This window comes from Rousettus aegyptiacus, unplaced genomic scaffold, assembly GCF_014176215.1.
Source record: "Rousettus aegyptiacus isolate mRouAeg1 unplaced genomic scaffold, mRouAeg1.p scaffold_m13_p_6, whole genome shotgun sequence".
Classification (NCBI taxonomy): domain Eukaryota; kingdom Metazoa; phylum Chordata; class Mammalia; order Chiroptera; family Pteropodidae; genus Rousettus; species Rousettus aegyptiacus.
In genome coordinates, this window is record NW_023416309.1 from 106,490,073 (window position 1) to 106,510,994 (window position 20,922).

Genomic DNA, 20,922 nt, shown 5'->3' on the forward strand with positions numbered 1-20,922 from the left:
CTGATTCCACATGCCGTCCTCAGGAAAGTCAGCTCGGGTGCCCCAGGCATGCTCCGCCGTCAGCCTGGCTGCTCACCACGGTGACCGGTGACCGTTTGATCATCTGCCCACTCACTTCTCCGAATCTCTGTCCACGTGGAGCCTCGGAGCGGGGCGGAGTTTGATAAAAGGGTCTTTGCAAATTTCATTCGGTGAGGATTTTGATGGCATCCTACTCGATGTAGGGTGGTTCTTAAATCCAATGACTAATGTCGTTATAAGAAGAGCAGACGCAGAGAGATGCAGAGGAGAAGGCGTGAAGATGGAGACAGAGATTTTGAGTGGTGGGTCTAGGAGCCAAGAAAGCTAAGGATTGCTGGGATTGCTGGGAAGGAGGTGTGAAACATCATCCCTATGAGCTTCCGGGAGGAACCAATCCTGTAGACATCGAGATTTCAGACTTCTTCCTCCTGAACTGCGAGGATAAGTTTCTATTGTTTTCCGTCCAGTGTGTGGTAATTTTATATGCCAGTCACAGGAAATGCATACGCCTTGATTCTAGCTCAGGGCTTTAGGAAGAGAAGTGCCTTATCTATTCTTCCTTCTTTACATTTCTAACCTGTAGCCCAGTGCTGCTCACATAATAGGCAATTTATAAATATTTGTTCATCAATAAATGGGCTTTAGGAGTTCAGGATGCCCTAAAACGTCACCCCAAATTTTGCACGTAGGAATTTTTTTGGAGTAAGAGTTAATCCATACCATTTATCAGATCTTTCAAAGGGAGTTGTCAAACGCTTAAGAACTTCTGCTTTTAGCGTGGAGTGGGTTAATGGGGAAATAACTGGCCTGTTACTCCACTGACATTTGGGAGGCCTGGACATTCTTCTTATGAGCCGTCCACACCCACATGTTCTCATCCTGATCAGAAGGGGCCTCGGGACCAGATACAAACACAATCTGGTGGGCTTTCCTGTATTTTTTCTCCCATTGAAGAAAACGTTTTCTCCATCTGAGCATTGTGATGGGGGCTAGACAGACAGCCCTGTGGCCTGAGGTCCATGGCCTTTCATTTCATGCTTTGTTGACAGGAAGGTGACTTCCTATAAGGATGAATTCTTTCCTGGCTTCTCCCCCTGCTACTCACAGCCAGGGGAGAGCCATGACTTTTAGACAAACACTCTAACTATTAAACAGGATCTAAGGGTGACTTCAGAAAGTGTCTTTTCTATTGTCTTTTTTTTTATTATTATTATTAGTATATTAGTTTCCTAAGACTGACATAACAAATTACTGGGTGGCTTAAAGCAACACAAATTTATCCTTTCACTGTTCCAAAGGCTAGAAGTCCTAAATCAAGGTGCTGGCAGGGGTGGTTCCTTCTGGAAGCTCTGAGGGAGAATCCGTTCCATTCCTCTCTCCCAGCCTCTGGTGGTGGCAGGCATCCTTAGCCTCCTTCGGTTCGTAGACTCGTCTCCTAGTTCTCTCCCTCTGTTGTTACACGGAATTCTCCCTGTGTGTGGGTGTCTAAAACTTCTCTCTTATAAGGACACCAGTCATTGGATTTAAGACCCATCCTAATCCAATATGACCTCATCTCAACTTGCTTACATCTGCAAAGACCTTATTTCCAGATAAGGTCACATTCATGGGTCCTAGATTGACGTGAAATGACGAGGAAGGGGGGGGCTATTCAGCTCAGCACGATGAGCCGTATTACCTATAATTTAGTCTTCGAAGCAGCAGACACTTAACTGGGCAGCTGGTACTTTACAGACTGCGTTGGGAGCAGAGGTAAGGATGGCCACCAGTGCTTAAAACTATGCTTCGGGCGTGGTGGGTCGTCAAAAAACATTCGCTCATGTGCTTGGCCTCCTGGATCCAACCTTCCGGGTGGGCACGGACACGTTAACCACAGCGCGGGGTCTGGAACGAGGCCGCCCGGGTCTGTCACTTAGCAGCTCAGTGATGCCGGGCTCACATACTAAACTCTGCTGGGCTTCAGTGTGCTGCTTATCTCTGAAATGGGACAATAATGACATACCTCACGGGGTCATTTGAGGAGGACGTGAATTAAGTCATGTAAGGCAGTACGAGAGTCCCTAGCACATAGTAGTGGTGCTTGCTAGGTGGTAGCTCTTTCTGTCCCCGATACCACTGGCTCTGCCGCCTTGCTTTCTCCCATGTCCCCCTACCCTGGCCGGTACATCTTCCCCAGTCTGTGCCCCGACCCCCACCTTTCCCCAAGCTGGGCCGTAGAACTTGGCTGTCCTCTCGGAATCTGCTCGATTCTGCGCGTTCCTAGACTGAGTCCCCAAGGCAACGCTTCCATGTCTCCGATAGTTCCCTTTTTGCTTTCCTGCTGCTACAAACCTTTGGTTTCCTTCTTTTTTTTTTTTTTAACCTGGCCATGGTGGATGCAATTTGCCAATTGTGTGGACCGAACAGACACCAGTCACAACATAATTGTGATGTCATCGCTGTTGCAGAAAAAAAAAAAAAGGAATTCTTAGGAGAAAAAAAAAGCAGAATTTCCAGTGTCTAGATTTTGGTTTCCCTTTTCCGGCTTTCTAGACTCCACTTACATGAAGCTAAAATAGGGGTTGTGGCCTAAACCCCCCGGGCCTTGGGCTCATTTACAATATCTCTGGTCAAAGTGCGTGCACATCATATATTACTTAGGGAAACTGAGGCTCAGAGAGAACTGGTTTAACTCTTGTAGTCATCTCTCTAACATGTGGGGGTGCGTCATGAAGTTCGCAGATTTACCACATTAAAAATTATGGCAAAAGTTGTTTTTTTGGTGTGAAAAAAAAAAGAATGCTACCACAATTAGCAAACGTCTTTAATCAGAGGGCATTGTCGTTTGGGGCTCCCCCAGGGTCAGTGACTGTACTGTGTGCACTGCGAGACGGCTGTCCCCTTGTACTTGTCAGTAGCTTCAGCAACCAACATATTTGGCCCTTGACCTTGTGGGCTGCTGTTTTACCAGGGTCCTGTGCGAATCCGAGCTGGGCAGTGTTGGTGAACATTTGTAAGTTTAGAAATGATTCGATAAGCAGAAGACAACTGGAACTTTGGAATAAATGAAAATGCCAGGGATTTAGTGATCAACTACAAATTAAACTTTTCGAGCAATTAGAAAACTTGCATAACAGTATAAGATAGAGGACCGAACTGCTCTCGTTTTAAGGAAAAGGGCAAATGCATTTTGTTGGGATCTTTCCCAGCTCTTCGAGCAGTCTGAAAAATAATTACATCTTTAAGTCATTTGGAGAATTCAGTTAATAACCTCGATAATGCAACGTTAGTTTGGTTCTTTCTTGTCAGCAGCGTATCCAGGGAAGGCCAAGGCTGGTTTCATCTGTGATGAACAAGCAACATATTTCTTGAAAATTCTCAGGTTCAGAAGTAATTCTCATGAGTCTTCTGGCTGGGTGACTGGATTCAGCCAATGATGTAGGATGTCTGTCTGGGTTTTGAACCCCTGAGCAGTCGCGACCCACAGGTGTCTTGTGGAGAGAGAAAAAGGATGACGAGTGATAGAAAGAAGTCATCCCAGCCAGACCCTGCCCACTCAAGTGAGTTGTCTGCCAGGCTGGACTGACTGTACATCGTAAATCCATTTACATAGGTGAATTGACTTGCAATAAGTTAACTTTGCTCCTTAAATTCTCTCCCTTCCTGCTTCTCCCTTTCTCTGCCAACAATTTAATTCTGAGTCAGGTCAATGCTATTGCTGAGAGTTACAGGCAGTGACTTAGCTAGAAATCAAAGATCAATATTCACCACTGGAAGGTCAGAGGCTCTCAGGCGCTTGAGGCTATATCTAAAAAGGACCTCATCGAGGAATGAATTGAGCTGTCAGTTTAATCGAACAAACACCTGGTTTGATTTCTGTTCTCCACGTAGGCTTTTGCAAAAATTCATTCATCCTGTTACAGGACTTTCTCAGTCATCCTGCTGCCTTTGGGATTTTGTAATAACCTAAATGAATTTGAGAACTAGGCACGCACTCAAAACTGCAGGGGTGTGTAATGAAGTCTTGAGGTCTAGTGGACGCAGCAAAGCTAGGGCAGGAAGAAGTTTCTGAAGGGGATTAGCAAGAGAAAGACCCTTCCCCTACCATGTAATTTCCTTCCAGCTCTATCCTCTTCCCCCTACAGTAATTGAGGACCGTCATCAGGGAGATTTCCTCTTGTCCTATGAACTTCATCATTAACTCTGAGAGGTTTGTTCCTGTCTTCTCCTTGTAAGCACTCAGCATCATGGGACAGGCAGTTTTGCATCTTTGCCCTTGGGTAAGTAGGCCGAATAGACATAACAATCATTAATGTGCCCCATCCCCCAAACTGGGGCAAGGCGAAACCTAAACAAATGGTACCGTGGATTTTAACCTCATGGCTCTGCTTAATAGACGGGGACATGCAGGAACACGATGATCTAGATGGCAGCTAATCTTAGAGAGAAGGAAATGAAATATTAACCAGCGAGGACTTGGTGCCAGCTTACTTCACAACTGCAAGTTCAAAATAGCCTGTCACGGGCTATCATTCGTTCCCCTTCTAAGCCTCCCAGCTACAGTCTTTCATCGGTGAATCTCTGCTAAGGGCAGGTCATGAGACAAACGCGGGGAGACTCCAGCCAGATCTGACCTTCAGGGACTTACAGCCTGGAGGCGAATAAAGACGAGAGGACTAGTATTTAGAGTGCAGAAGGGTGATGTGCTGTCAGAGCAAGAACTCCTGACGTATGTCCAGTTTTTCGTAACCTGAGTCGACATCCTAGGGAATGGAAGTAGCTCACGTTACTTATACACTGGTCGCCGTCAGGAATGAGAAAGGTCCGTGCTGGGCTTCTCACCTTTTCGGTGATAAAGCTCTGAGCAAAAATCACGTTAGTGCTGTGGGACTATAGGAAAAGAGAGGCCATTTCCCCAGAGGGAAGCCAAGAGGTACTCAAGAAAGCTTATCTGCTGGAACCTGAATGCTGAGACCTTAAAGATAAGTAGGAATTAGCCAGATGAAGGGGGAGGAAAGAGTGTTGTAGGCAGAGAGAAAAGCAAGGACCCAGAATCTAAAGATGCCCATTCACTCAACAACTATTCATAGAGGCTCCCCCAGGGACTGCCCTAGGCGCTGGGAATATATCTGTGACCCAAACAACGAAAATCCCTCACTCCTCTGGGGCTAGTTTGCATTCTAGTGCTTGAGTATGGTGGCTGGGGCAGGGAGCGTAAGGCTGGACTGATGGACGAGCAGCTGGCGAAGGGCATTGTGGGTATGCTCAGGTGTTTGGACTTGATCTTGAAGAGCGTAGAGGGCCTCAAGGCCTGAAGTCCTTGACCTGCATTTGAGACGGATTGCTCTAGCTTACTAGGGGTGGCCCATACTGGTGGTTGGGGGTGGGGGGTGGATAGGGGGTGTATTACAGGTACCTCTAGGATGGCTTGGCTCAGGGTTGTGGCAATGGGGAGACGTGTCCGGTCTAGGATGCACTGAGATGACCACGTGCGCATCCCGTTATGTGTGTCCTTCCTTGAGCACCAATGTGCACCTATCTGCACACAGGAGAACGTGACGAGGAATCACACCAAGGATCACACCAAGGGCGGCAGCCGGGAGCCTCTTTGTTTTGTTGAGAAGATGAAGCGTGTGAGTAGATGTGTGGAGGAATGAGCGACCGATCGAACGAGTGAATTAAGCGCGCCAGCTTCGCTACGTGGTGCCACATCTGTCTGCCGTGTAAGGAGGGCCTGCGAGTCGGCTGTGCCGGTCACCCCGCTTCCCCGCCTTCTGGGGGCGGACATGGCCGTCTCCCCATTTCACTTAAGGCAACGTGGAGGCTGAGCTGAGTGGCTTCGTCTAAGTCCGGCATTTTCCTGGTTCTTACCTCCCGCCTCTCCCCCCGTCCCTCTGCCCACGAAGGCCACGGCAAAGGAAGTTTAAAATCCCTTTCCACCTCCGAGCCTGTAAATCATGAATGGAGCAAAGACAGTTCTTCTTCCAGTCGCACAGCCGTGGAGAGAGTTGCCACAGAAGGCCTCACCCTCTATTTTAAAATCCGCAGGAACGAAGGCTGGACTCGCTCGCGCTGGAAACGTTGCGTCTCTCCAGGGCTCTCGTGGTGGCTTTTCCAGCGCTAACTCCCTGGTTCTAATACATGTAATTTATGCAACGGCAAGTTGCTTTGGTTTCTGTCTGGCCGTGTCTTAATTTGAGTTGATTTTCCCGTTAACGGGCTGCTGTAATGTCTGGCTCTGCGTTTCCAGCTTTGCTTCACAATGTATTTTCAGACTTTAATTAGGACCCCTGTTGGTGAACTGGCCTGAGCCTGCCCAGATAGATCTGGAAAAAAAACAAAGGAAGCTTTCCAAAGCGCAAGGCCATTTTATTCCTTATTAATTAGTCCCTGCCAAATGCAGACAGAGGCGGGAGAGAGGAAAAGGTGACGTGCGGGTCAGTCCGCCGGGCCGCGTGGGGGTGTTAATAGGGTTTTTTTGAGGAGTGTGGAGTCAGGGCTGTCCAAAGACTCGGAAACAAAGGAAGTAAGCTTGTTCCTGAGAGTCAAGCTATGAATTCTGTCACGCGGCGGGGGAAGGAATGGAGCGCTAAAGACATCAGCTGAAGCGATTATGTGGAGAGTGGACTAACGTGTTTTTTCCAATCAAACGACACGGGCCTCTCTCTTCCAGTTCCGTTTGTGCGTCCAGTAGATTTCGCTGGAGCAGCCAAGCGCCCCGCTTGGGACCGGAGTTCCAACTCTGAGCCCCGTCCTCACAGAACCTACAGTCTGGGACAGAACTCCGAGCCGCGTCTCGCTGTGGGAATGTGCTGTAGCTATTCCCGAGGTGATGGATGGCCTTAACGTGGCAATCAGGGTTAGCATTCAGGCGAAGGAGTTGTGGCACTGCCCAGGTGTATTAGGCAGCTCGGGCTGCTATCAGAAATAGAAAAGGATGAGTGGCTTAAACCATATATGTTTAGGAGGCTGGGAAGTCCAAGGTCGGGTTGCCAGCATGGTTCATCTGACGGCCTTCTCCCTGGCTAGAAGATGGATGAATTCTCACTGTGTCCTCCTGTGGAGGGTGGAGAGAGAGCTCTGGTCTCCTCCTATGAGGACACTAATCCCATCAGGGGTGTAAGCTTCCGATGGAAAAGGCTGTATAGCTTCCTCCCTGTAGCTCCCTCTGCTGTGATTGCTTGAGTTAAACCTCAGCTCACAGGTTAGGTTGGGAGGTGAGAGGTAAGGGACATGTGTGTCTGTTCGGAGGCAGAAAGATGAGTGAGGGGAGGACTATCCGGTAGCGTCTCAATGTCTCCATAACCAGCTGCTGGAGAGACGAAGCCTTGGTGCTCACCAAGAGCCCCGCGGAGCAAGCCAGGATCTGTGCAGGCTAGAGCTGTCCCCCAGGCAGGAAGAGCTGTGTCACCACTAGAGTGCAGGGCCCCAGTTACCGAGGAGAGCTAGCCTTCGGGGGTTTTTCTAAAGGAACCAGACCCCAGGGCCATTGATGGCAGTGGGCAGACCTGCCCATGTTCTCATGGAATGCCATTCTGGATGAGGGAGCTGGACAGCACGCAGGGAGGCAAATCCACGAACGAGGTGAGGTTCCAGATGATAAGGACTGGGGACGGAACAGAACCAGGGATGTGGTGGAGAGTGGTCAGGTCACGAAAGGCCTTCCCGTGGAGGTGAAATGAGAGCTGAGATCGGGACGACAAGAAGGGGACAGCCACGTGGGAACTAGGGCAGAGATTTCCAGGCGGAGGGGACATAAGAAGGGCCTGAGCCAGGAACAAGCTTGCGGTGTCGTAGGAGGAGCAATTCTGGACACCGTAGCTGGGGCGAGAGGAGGGGAGAGTGGGGAGAAGGTACCGGATGGGGTCTGATCCCCGTGCGGTGTCACACATAAGAACAAATGACACATGGGCCCCTTCTAGGAAGGTGGCCAGCCCAGGCTGCAACCAGTTCTCCTGGTGCCTCAGCCTGAGGACTCTCTCCATGTTATGCTCTAAGGGGATCTGTTTTTCTGGAATTGTGCAGGGCACTGACAGAGCCCGGTATAAGATTGCTCTGGGGACTCCAGTTGTCCAGGGCCCCACCTGGTTGCCCCTGGGCTGAGATGAACCTCATCTTGGTGAACTTGTGGCCTATTTGGCCCTGTTGTGTGCTTCAGCTTGCAGACTGGGAAGCTCCGATGGAGGGCTTGTGGACCACGATAATGACTTTGGATTTATTTAGATGGCCGTGAGAACCCACGAGAGGGTTTCCAGCTAGGAATTCATGCTAGCCGATAATAGTTTTTAAGATGACTTTGGTTGCTCCATGGAAGATGTGGGGAGAAGGAACCGGGAGTTGGAATCGAAAGCTCGGAGCAGGGCTGCCACACACAGCTGGGTAGATCGTGTACCGCTCAACTGCAGACCACGGTGTGAATGGCCATTTAATGCTCTGCTATTGCTCTCTCGAAATGCTTGGCCAGCCAACCCATACAGAAGTACAAATTCAAACCAGAACGGATCTGGCGCAATAGATGATCCTGACTTAATGTACGTAAAGTGCTTGAAGATGTGCCTGGATTATAGAAATGCCTGGATTATAGAGAAGCATTAGGTTTGAGAGTGGTAAGAATTATTGCAAGGAACATTTCAGAGTGTGAGCGAGGAGGGTCCTTGTGCTTCAGTGTCGAGGGGAGAAGACAGAAGAGGCTGGGTACACGTGAAGGTTTTCTTGGGAGCAAAAGTATGAGCACCGAGGCCGGGATCTGCGGAATTCTACATAGCGGCTGCCCAGCTACCTGCAACATCTAGAGCCCTGGATTTTGCCCCAGGAGTCTGACCCTTCCCTGTGGCCTTGTATGTCTGGCAGGTGGCGACGCGCCGAGAGAAACCTGTGTGTCTGGGAAATTACCCCAGATGCCCGGCGATTGAGAGAAGGAAGGTTGCAAGTGCTTTTTCAGTCCCGGAGGACCGAGAGGGACAGGAAGGAAGTGCCGGCAGGCGTAGGAAGCTGGGGCCGTGAGCCCCAGGGTCCCCGGGGCTGGGAGGGAGGCATGGCCCGGCATGTGTGAACCCAGCCGTGCGTGCTGGAGCACACACCTTCCCTGTCCTCATTCTGTCAGATGGAGACACCACGCAGCCTGCTCCCAAGAGTGTGGCTTTGGCGCCAGGCCAGTGCTTCCTGACAGGCGTTGTCGGGATCTCACAGTGCGATGTCGTTGGTCCCTGATGCTCTCCTTTTTTTTTTTTCTTTTTTTTCCTGTTTGTCACCTTTGGAAAACTGTTGTGAGGGAATTAACCCTTGTTCTGGGAGCGAGGCCCAGGTCTCTTCAGCCAGACTCACTATACTGTACAAAAGCAGAGAGGATGGTGGTGGCGGCTACTGAGTGCGCACGGGGTGGCGCCCACTGTCCCAGGACTTGACGATGAGCCAGTATCGTCTGATGAAAGAGACACATTATTTTGGTTGTGTATTGCTGAGTAACAAACTACCCCCCAGTGTCCCTCTTCCAGTTTGTAGCTTGAAACAACGAGCATTTCATCATGTCTCACGGTTGTGTGGCTGAGGAATTCAGGCAGCTCTTGGTTGGGCAATTCTTTTCCAGGTTGTGTCGACTAAGGTCACTCACGGGATTTAGCCAGCAGAGGGGTGGAGGTCCCAGATGGCCTCACTCCCGTGTCTGACATCTAGGTGGGGGCGGCCTCGGCCGAGGCCATCGGCTGGAGCACCTACAGATGGCCCCTCCAGCAGGGCGGTCTCAGGGCGCTCCGACTTCTGATATGGCGGTTCACAGAGTATTTTAAGGGAGAAGGTGGAAGCCGCCAGACTTGGAAGGCCAGGACCCAGAAACGGGCACGATGTCATCACTTCTACAGTGGTCAAAGCAGTCGCACGGTGAAGGGGAGGGGACTCAGACCCCACCTCTCCATGGGAGGCATGCCAAAGGATCTGTGGCCATCTTTAAGCTGTGCTGAACACAAAGAATTATAGCTCGGTGTTGTAAGGGATGTGCCAAAGGCAATACACATAACAGGGAAGAGGGGCCCTGATTCTGAGTAGGCGTGGAGGGGCACGAGCAGACAGCTCAGAGGGGAGAGTCAGAGGAGATGATTTAGATGGGACGACCTTTGAGCATTTGAGCTGAGTCATGAAGATGGCTTGGACCTGTCAATCAAGAAAGAGAGGGTCGTAGGAGGGAGACCTTCCCAGTGCCAAGGCACAGAGGTGCAGGAGTAGGCAATGTGGCATGTTGGGAGCACAGGTGTGGAGCAGTGGGGAAGCAGATGAGCCCGAGGAAGCAGGCAGAGAGAGGCCGTGTTTTTCAATAAGGAATTTTCGATAAAGATTTGTATTAATATAAAGGACGGGGTGGGGTGGCAGGAAAACCAACCTCTTGCAATCATTTCGACTCTAACTGAGGCCGTTACAATGGGTGGCAGAGAGGGGACCCGTCTGGGAGCCATTTAGGAGACAGAATCAGTAGAACTCGGTGAGCAGTTCTGACAGGAGGTGTAAGGAAGAGAGAGTGGAGGGGATGTAGGGTACAGCCTGGGGACTGTGGCGAACAATACTGCACTGTAAATTCGAGAGTCGCCAAGGGAGGGTAGATCTTAAATCTTCTCATCACAAGAAAAAATTTCGTATGCGAGGTGAAGGATGTTAACTAGACTTCTTTTAATCGTTTCACAATATATACGTATACCAAATCATTGCATTTTATACCTTAAAGTAATGCAATGTTATATGTCGATTCTAAATCAAACTGGGAAAAGTAATAAAAACATTCTTCCACACGGCCATAATCAAGCAAATGAACAATAATTCCCTAATACCGTCTTATATCCAGTCAATATTAAATTTTTCTAATTAGCCCTCAAATGTGTTGTTAGCTCGTTCGAACTGGGATCCAATCGAGTACCGTGTGTTACATTTGGTTACGCCTCTTTAGTGTCTTTTAATGTACAGTATCCCTCTTCCAACCCATTTTTTTTCCCTCGGATATTGACTTTTTGACGAGATCAGATCATTTGTCTTGTAGGCTATCTAGAGACTGGTTTGCGAAATTATTTCCTTGTGGTATCATTTAATTTGTTCTTCCATTAGCTGCATTTCCTGTAATCTGGAAATTAAGTCCAGAGGTCTGATTAGATTTAGGTTAAATGTTTTTGGCAAGAGTCCTTGACGTTATGAACCTCATACTGCATCCCATCAGGAGACCCACGAGGTCAGGTTGCCCCGTTATTAGTGACATTAAGTTTAATCATGTCCCTCGAGGGTAGGAAAATGGCTAGACTCTTTTTATATTTCTCCATGGTGTCTGAAAAAGCACTGGGCATATGGTACTGTGGGATAGATCCAGTCAGCTCTTGCTGTTGGCAGTAGTTACGTTCTATAAAATCACCGTGAACGCTGAATGAGGAAATAGCGAACCTCGGCTTCTAGGGGAAATGCAGGGTTAAGGTTCCTGTGTGTGTCTGTCCACAACCTTTTCCCCAGCTGACCAGTACTGAACCTTGTTTTATGTGTTTCCGTTTAAAGACACCTTGTTAAATATATGTTTTTGATTCATTAACATTGACCTCACAGCCCACAGCACTCGAACTCATTCCTGAATGGAGCTGACCTAACACAGGTATTTTCTGTGTAAGGCTCACCACAACCTTCCGGCCCTTAGGCATGCCGGCCGCACCTCAGCACTATGCCCCTTTAAACAGTGGACTCCCCAGCACAGAGCCCCAAAATGCCAACGGCGTGGCGCTAACAGACTGTGAGCAGGACGCTTGCTCACAGTATGAGAACAGAAGCAGGAAGGTTGTCTCGTTTGACCTCAGCTGGGGCGTGCGCGCTGGGTGACTCAGATTTTTCTCAGATCTGCGTGTGTCCATGTATAACGGCTTAAGAGTCATGAGTATTGATTTTGGGGTTACCAGTAAACTTAGTAGGCGAATTCGAAATATGGACTCTTTGAATAAATCAGAGGGCCAACTGAGTATGTTGTGTGACCTCCGATGAGCCATAAACACCCCTCTGGGCTTCCTTTTCTTGACCTGTTCTGCGACGGGGTGACCTTCGAGCTTTTTCCCAGTGCTGGAATCTCAAGGACGGAGCGGGCATTGGATTTCCCCCCAGTCTGGCTTCCGGCGGCCGGCGAGATGTCCGCCCCTCTCCTTTCCGTGCAGGTTCGTGGATTTCCACGCGGCCGCCTCCACGTGCTCGCCCTCCCGGGCGTCCCTGCTCACCGGGCGGCTCGGCCTTCGCAACGGAGTCACGCACAACTTCGCGGTCACCTCGGTGGGGGGCCTGCCGCTCAACGAGACCACCTTGGCCGAGGTGCTGCGGCAGGCGGGCTACATCACCGGAATGATAGGTAACACCGGCGCCCCACGGCCCGGGGTCCCGTCTCCCACTGCACTGACCGTGCGGGCTGCTTTGTGTGGGTGGGTGTAGCCCCGAAATGCTCCACCTCGTCTTCTCGTGTCTGCTTTGTTGTTGTTGTTGTTTGTTTCTTGTTGTATAAGTTAGGAATGCTTTCAGGTATAAGTAAGTGAAAGGCGCTAACTGTGGAATAAACCACATGTGAGCTGTTTTCCCCCATCGTAACGAGCTTAACGGTGAGCGTTTGCTCTCATTGGCTTGGCTGCCCAGAGAAAGCGTTTTTCTTCTCCACGATCGTTGCTGTGTCCTCCTCGTGAGTTGCCTCGTGGCTGCAACATGGCGGCTTCGGTACCTACTGCTCACCACGATTTGGCTGCAAGGAAGGAAAACGAGGTGGGAGGCCGGCCCCACTTGTTCCCTTTTATCAGGAAAGCGAGTCTTCTCGGCCCCGGAAATGCCCTCGAATCTTATCGGTGGGAGCTGAGGGTCGGGATTATAATGACTGACTTGCACTGAGGCACAGGCCCTGACCCCCCTGCACACAACTGAAGGTCTCGGGGCCGGATGACTGTCGGCTTGGGCGTGGAGCAGACAGCCAGCCGTGTCCGCCACACTGTCCAACGGCTTTCTTCTCTTTTCGGTTTTCCTAAACGCCTCTTCCTTGGTATTTATTTTGTGCCAGGCCCTGGGCTAAGAGTTTAGTTGCGTCAGGATAACCCGGCGCCTCCCAAGTTTGTGATTTCCCACATTGTCCATGTGAGAAAACCGAGTTTCAGACCTTGAAGAGACTTGCACAGTGTTGCCTCACCTGGAGCAGGTGGATGTAGGCAGGTGTGCCTGGCCCAGCCTTGTCCTCATGCTCTGCTTTGCTGCCGGTGTCCCCTCCAGGGGCTGAGACAACTCAGCCACCCAGTAGCATCCTCAGGCTGCCTGAGCTTGTTATTCTGACTCTCTGAGAGCTGGGTCCAGTGGGATTCCTGCCTCTCTCCGCCTCACGTGACGTGGCGGAGGAGGGTGTGCTGACAAACAGGACTGCGACAGTCGTCCAACTGTTTAGATCTTTGTAGCACATTCATTTCTTTGCCCCTTTGCCTTGCGGGTGGTTTCCCGGGGGTCTTTACTTAGAGCAGAAATAGCAGGCCAGAGAGTTCCAGCATCATCAGAGCCCTTGGCACGCCTCGCCAGTTACTCCCCCCGGACCTTAAGCATTCGCGGAGCGAGGAGCAGCAGTGTGTCTGTTTGCCCGTTCGCTGGCTCCGTGGGTGTCTCTGCACTTGAACTGCAGCGGGAGGCGGTTTCGTGTTCAGCCTCTGCAGGCTGCTGACGTTGGCCAGAGAGGAAGACGATGAAACCAGGCGGGACCTGGGTATCTTTGAGACGATGTGGGGCGTGCACCTGTACCCTGGGCCACCCCTTTGCAGGGCCCCAGCCCCGAAAAACAGAGGGAAGGGAGCAGTGGGGTTGCTCTGTGCATGGAAACCTCTTTGCGGGGCTCCCGGTAATGAAATGGCCTGTCTCCCCCTTTCGCTGTACCCTTCTGTGTGGGTACCACGTCATCCTGGCTCTCTCTCTGTCTCCCTGTGGACTCCCTCTGGGTCCCAGAGAGCGAGGGTTGGCTTCAGCCTCCCTTCACTTGTCCTCAGTAAAGGACAATGACGATGGAGAACTGGGTGTATGATTAGCTCCCCAGAGGGGCCGGGAACCCCCATGGGGATTCCTCTGAAAGTGTCTCTCTTGTTTTCCTACAGGCAAATGGCATCTTGGGCATCACAGTTCTTATCATCCCAACTTCCGCGGTAAGAATTTTTTGGGGGAAACAGAAAATAAAGACTTCTGTGTAAAATGACCCCGTTAACATTTAAGCCGTCCTGCTCTGTGGGCATCTCCTTTAATAGGACATCTTTGCTCACAGTGTCACTTGGGTGCGTTTGGGTACCCCAGGATCCCCTAGGTCTCATGGGCCTCTCAGCTGGCATCTTTCCTGTCCCCCTCCTCGATTCCTTTCTGCCCTCAGCCTCGCCATCTTGAGTCCATCGGTGTTCTCCCTGGCCTCGTTCCTCACATCTCAGGGCACATTCTGGTGCTGTGAAGTCTGGAGGATTTTAGAAAAAGCCAACACAACGTATTCAGCTTTCAATTTAACTCTCACCTCCTTCCTTCCCCCACCGCCATCCCCTCGCCCCAAGCCTAGTCCTTCCAGCCTTCTGAATCCTAGCTGAAATGCTGTCTCTTACGAGAAGCATTTTGAGATTGCTGCCCAACCCCACCCCAGCTGGGGGTACTTTGTTCCTCTGATCAGTCTTGTTGGCTTGCTGATTGATTATCCATCTCTTACAGCTTAATCTATATATCTTTCTTTCTTATCAGATAGGAAGTCTTTTAAGGTCCGAATTTATTCTTTTATTCCTTAAAGTATCACGCATATACTAGATTTTCACCAAATACTTCTTAAATGTGTCAGTAATTGCACAGGGGATGGTTAAGTGTGTATTAAGTCTCTCTACTTTCTCCCACTCTGGGTTAACTAATCACAAGATGTTTTGTAAAACTAATCTTACAGCCAGGACCCAGCAAAATGTTTTCTTTGCATACTACGAAAGGATATTAATCAAATCCTCTTTTAATTACGTACGCCACGGCACTGCAGTATTAAATCGTGGAAAATTAAATTTTTGTCCTGGGTGTAAGAATGCAGGCTCATAGGACAGAAGACAGGTGGGGTGCTAACCAGGGGCCTCTCTTCCAGGTTTCGATTACTACTTCGGGATCCCATACAGCCATGATATGGGCTGCACGGATACCCCAGGCTACAACCATCCTCCTTGTCCGGCGTGTCCACAGGGTGAGAGACCAGCAAGGTAATTGGTTATGGGATCCAGAGCAAGGCGAAAACCTTGTGTCCATCAGGAGGAAATGAGAGAGGCCAACAGGGGACAGTTGAGACAGCACAAGAGACGTGCGAAGAAAACTTTTAGCAGATGCGAGGTCGACAAAATTCTTTTATTGGAATTTCCTAGGTTCCTTGGACTGTTTAGCTCCGCTGGGGACAGCCCGGTACTGCCATGGCCTCACGTAGGTGGGGCTTCCCTCCTCTTCTGCCCGCTGGCTCTGCTCCTGGGCCATTCACCTGGCCCAGACACTGGACGTAAGGAGGGCTAGAGAGAGACAGAGAGTGCACAGGGCTCCTTATGAGCTTCACCTCACCCCCCACCCCTACAAATAAGCCTACATTCTGACATTGGAGTGCCATGCAAGCTCCAAACAGGATGTTTTAAAAACATAGTCAATGAAATGGGGAAATGCTCACAATATAATAGTGAGTAAAAACAAAACAAAACAAAACAAAACAGGAAACAAATCATCAATGGTGTGACCTTAACTGTCTCTGTATTATTCATGCCTTTATAGCCCTATCAAGAGAGACTCAAAGGAAATATGTCAAAATGGTTAACAATGGGTCATTCACTCTAGTTACGGGACTAGGGGTTTCCATTTTTTTTTTTCCTTTCTCATTGCATTTTCCACAATTCTTTAATGGGCATGCAATACATTCATTATCAGAAGAAGGTGATAAACTGTGTTCAGGTGATAAAGCAACACAAACCACGTGCTCTGCGGGTTCAGACCGCACTGTGGTTATTTATAAGGGTACAGGTGGTTTAGCTTGGGGAAAACATGTCTCAGCCAGCTCATTAATAACACAACAGTTAATATATTAATGGCCATTTATTGAGAAATTGGTACATCCCAGGCATTCTGTATCCTTCTGCAAATCCACTATGTGAGGCAGGTATTTATCTGGATTTCACAGGTAAGGAAGCATACCTTGTTGTCCAGGTCACCCTGGAGTTGTAAGAGGTAGGGATGGAGACTCAGTCTGGGTGTGTGTGTGCAATTAGTGTGACAGGGACTTATTTTCTCCCAAATCCGTCCCTGGACCATGAGGAACATTTCTCGATCAGAGAGACCTCCTGTTACCTCTGCCTTCATCTCTCTCCGGGACAGAGGGCTTGAGTTTTTATCGAGTTCCTAGAACATTGATCAGTGTAAAAAGCACTAACCAATGTTATTTCATTTAGTCCTCCCAATATCTCTGTAACGAGGGCAATACCGTTCTTCAGATAAGGAAAGTCAAGGTCATGGCCAGAGTCATTTCTCAGCCACGCTGATGAAGCATTCATGGGTCAGATTCATTTCGATCTGTAAGGCCAAGGGCTGAATTTGAATTTTCTGGGAGATAGATAGTATTGGTTCGACCCCCCACTTGTTTTCAATTGCTAGAGTTTCTTCAAATTCTCTAAACATGATTTGAGATTTAAAAATGATCCCCAGCTATCTGTCCTGCTGCCAGATGCCGTGTCCCGTGAAGCAGCACCCCACAGACAGACGTCATCATGTAGGGGAGACAGTGGAAAAAGCCAAGGACGGGATTGCCGATTGGCTCTGGGGACTCTGCTTGAGTAACGTAGTCTGTTTAGACCTCAGTCTCTCTCCCAGCAAGATGGGGGGGAATAATGTTTCCAGCTCACAAAAGTCTCTGTGAACTTTAGAGAATGGCCAGGCTTGCCCAAGGAGCATCTGCGTCTACTCGAAGGGAATGGAAGAAGGTATTATATTGATTTTACTCTCGGAGGAAATGGCCGGCTGGAAAAACCGCTTGACACCAGGCTATTAAATGTTTTGTATTTATGCGCGTTGCTGCCTTAAAGCATCTCGTCCTACCCCGTAACTGCTTAAATGAATCCTCTGCCATCTGTGGTTTCCACACAGGAGCGCAGACAGGGACTGCTACACCGACGTGGCCCTTCCTCTGTATGAAAACCTGAGCATCGTGGAGCAGCCCGTGAACCTGAGCAGCCTTGCCCAGAGGTACGCCGAGAAAGCCACTCAGTTCATCCAGCGTGCCAGGTAAGGGGGCCCCTGGCCCCAGGCGCGCCCCTGCTCCCGCCCACCACGTCCCCTGGCCTGAGCACTCCGCAAAGCCACGGCGGACTCCAACTGTCGAACAAAGATGCCTGCTTGCCTCTCTCCTGTAAAGGAAGCTGGAAAGCAGGCATGTCCCCCCAGTCCCTGGGCTTACCTGTGTTCCTGCTGAGATACGCTCCCCTGTCGGTCTGGCTTGTCCTCTCCCGCGAGGGCAGGGTCTGTCCGCTGTCTTCCGGGCACTCGGGCATTCGTCGAGTTCATTAGTTGGCAGGGTATGTTTGTTTCTTATTGCTTCCGTAACAGACTTGTTACTGACTCACTGGCTAAAACAACGGCAGTTTATTCTCCTGTACACCTGGAGTCTTAGGTGTCAGCAGAGCCGTTTCCTTCCGGAGGCTCTGGGGCAGAGCTGTTCCTTGCCTCTTGCAGCTTCTGGTGGCTGCTGGCCGCCTTGCTTTGTGGCCCCCCCATGTCTCTTATCTCTACTTCTGCCGTCTCTTTGCCTTCTCCTTCTCTGTAGTCAAATCTCCCTCCGTCTTCCTTTCACAAGGACACTCGTGATTACATTTAGGGTCTACCAGGATAGCCCAAGATAATCTCCCGATCTCAAGATCCTTAATTATGCTTCTGCAAAGTCCCTTTGGCCATGTAAGGTAACACAAACTCCAGAGATTAGACCCTGGATATCTTTGGGGGCTATTATTCAGTGTAACCCACAGGGCTTTCAAATTCCAGCATCCACAGAGCCCAGGTAGGCAGCCTTCAAGAGGATAGCGGGCTGCACATAAGGCATTAGGGAATGGTGGGGCCTGTGGTAAACTTGAACGCACATTCCCCATACAAGGTGGGCAGTGGCTACCTGGCTGCAGCTGCCTGCTGCTTTGTTGTGGGAATGAGAGCCAGAATTGTCGGGGCTTCCCACTGTACAAGACGGTAGACCTGGCCCTTGTGCGGAATCTCCTGGTCTTTCAACGTTAGAAACGACTAATTAAAAATAACGAGAGGCAGAACCATAGCACAGGGCATGTCTAACAAGGCGTACGTGTGTGAGGGCTGCCGCCTCGCAACCTCTGTCAGGTCAGGGCAGAGAGTGGACGACTCCCAGACAGCGTGCACACACCTCGGTGCACACACAGAGACCGCGGGGGCGCATGCGCACACCGTGTGCGCGCCCAGGCCGTCACCCGTCCCCGCCACCGCGGGCCCTGGCCCGGCCCTTCGCGGCCGCCCTGGTGCTGCCCTCTCATGACCCCTCGTGTGTCCCTCCCGTCCTTGTCCCATCCATCGCAAGCTCCTCAGGGACAGCGGAATAGTCGCCAGTACGTCCTGTAGTGTTTTCCCCAGGTGTCGCCTTAGTGGGGGAGGGAATATGAGCTGCGCGCCCGTCCGCTTGTGTGGAATCAAAAAGGGGCGATCGCAGCAGCTCCTTGGATGGCGGGAAGCCCCGGACCTCTGCCCAGCCATGTCGGACTTCCCTAGAGAGAAGGGCGGCGGGGAGGGTGGAGGCAGCGTGGTAGCAGGTCCGCCCATGTTTTCTTGATAATAAAACCTGTCTCCAGCCACGCCACCCTGAAGGTGCCTAATCTTGTCTAATCTCGGAAGCTAAGCAGGGTCGGGCCTGGTTAGTGCTTGGATGGGAGACCACCTAGGAAGACCAGGTGCTGTAGGCATTGAAAAAAAACTACATATATATATAAAACCTACTTAAGGCCTAAATCTCCAGAGAAGCCCCATGGAGTTTCGGGGATGGCATCTGACCAGTTCCTTGGGGCTTTCTGAAGCACACTGGCTTCTGTTTGGGCAGCTGGTAGGAAGAGAGGAAAGGCCCTTCTCGGGTGTGGAGGGTTGAGCTGCCCGGAGCTCTGAGATGGTTTCAGGCCCTGTGGCCCGGGACAGGTGAGTGCTTCATGGCTGGTGGTGCTGGGCTCCCCTGCCTTTACGGAGCCTCTAATAGCACGGTGCCCTCAGAGGGTGTGGCGGGGACTGTTTACCGCTCTCTCCGAAGTGAGTGCGGTGCTGTTCAGTGCTGTTCATCCACCACTCCGTTAATCAGTTAAAAGACAAGACAAATCAGCACTCTGTTTATCACGTGAAAAAGGTAAAGAGTTTGCTGATTTGTTAATCAGTTATTGAGTGAAAAGTCACATGCATCCCACTGGCTTTTAATGTAACAGGCATGCTGACTTCTTTGGGATTCGACTTGCCAGTTCATTGGTGATGTTTGGAGTGTCAGCAGAAAAGGCCCCCAGGCCTGTGCTCCTTTCTCCTCCATGACCTCCGACCCCACGCGGCCCCGCCCCCACCTAGACCTGTGTGGCAAAGCTACCAGGGTCCCTAGAGTTTTACTCAGATCTTTGCTTGAATTGAGACCCCTTCACCTACAGGGACACTGAAAGCTAATCCTCGATTTGGGTTTTTGAAGCGGCAGACAGAGTTCTGAATTGGCAAAAACGGAGCGAGCAGATGGCTCCTGGGTCACAGCTAGCCGCCAGGCCTCTGCTCCCTACAGGGTCTGAGACTGTGCACTGAAACCAAATTAGGGGTAAGAGTGTGACAGGGACGAGGGTGCTGGCCACAGGTATGAGCAGCAGCTCAGGATGTTTGCAGCCGGAGAGCACAGTCAGCATTCCGGCGCGTTCGCCATGTAGGACCAGGCCCCACAGGTGCGGGATGAAGGAGGTGCCCCGCCTTCCTGGGCTGGAGCCCAGGGCCCGCGTCAAGCGCTCAGTTCCCTCTGCTGCTCGGCTCGGGCCCTTCCCGTGCTGGGCTCCCCCACGTTGCCCCTCCACGTTTGCCCTCGCCCAGCTCACACCGGAGCCCCACCACCCCGCGCCTGCACCGGGGCTCTGGGTCCAGCTGGAAGGCCACTCGCATTCTTCCTCTTTCGTCTTTCTCCCGCCTGAATGTCCGGATGGAGAACGAGTGAGGAAACGAATGAACCCACGAATGGCGGAGCAGTGGGACCCGAGGCCTCCCCCTACCCGTAGCGTCTCCCCAGTGCCGTTCCGTCTGCCTTGAACGGCCATCGGCACAGCCCACCTGTAGCCCCTCGTTCTTCAGACCCCAGTATCTTGGGGATCTCTCCCTCCCCTCCTTCCCCCAAGCTCAGTTTGCCTCCCCTGACCCAGCTCCTGAATTTCACCCCCTGTCACACCTCACATTTGTAAATAATTATCTGATTGACTTTGTTTAGGTGCATTTTTTTCTCCCTCATGGTCCCATTTGGACGTTAAGTTCCAAGAAGGTGGAAATCGTATCTGTCACGCTCGTCACTCTATCCCTCGTTCCCTCGTTCCTGGGGCCTAGCTGGAGCTCTTAGTAAATGTTCATTGCGTGAATGAATGAATGATGAGCGAGGGACGTGATCTAACCCCAGAGATGTCCCAGCATGTGCTAGCGATGCAAACATGAAGGACACCTGTCCTCGCTTTTGAGTAGCTCAACTTCTTGAGTAAGAAGCAGGTTTTAATGGGGGCGTAGTATCGACACTGATCAGTACCGAAAGGGGGGCAGGGAGGAGGAAGCGATCCAGGACCTGTGGTCAGAGGAGCCGAATCTTAAGATGTAAGTGTTTTTAGGGAAGATACGGGGAGGGCGTTTCAGGAGAGGAACAGCATGAACAAGGCTCAGGAAGGCAGA

At 50.8% G+C, this 20,922-nt stretch overlaps 1 protein-coding gene and 1 pseudogene across 5 annotated transcripts in view; both read left to right on the plus strand.

Moving 5' to 3' along the window:
- The window catches only part of ARSG (arylsulfatase G), a 109,813-nt gene that overhangs the window by 53,438 nt on the left and 35,453 nt on the right, over positions 1 to 20,922 (plus strand). For 4 of the 5 annotated variants that reach the window (XM_036223787.1, XM_036223786.1, XM_036223782.1 and 1 more), the window contains exons 3-6: positions 12,162 to 12,349; positions 14,106 to 14,153; positions 15,104 to 15,215; positions 17,128 to 17,265. In XM_036223787.1, the coding sequence (XP_036079680.1) occupies positions 12,162 to 12,349; positions 14,106 to 14,153; positions 15,104 to 15,215; positions 17,128 to 17,265 (486 nt within the window). The remainder of the gene's footprint in view (positions 1 to 12,161; positions 12,350 to 14,105; positions 14,154 to 15,103; positions 15,216 to 17,127; positions 17,266 to 20,922) is intronic. The other variant, XM_036223783.1, reaches the window with a different exon arrangement.
- Positions 18,835 to 18,953, plus strand: LOC118604107 (annotated as a pseudogene).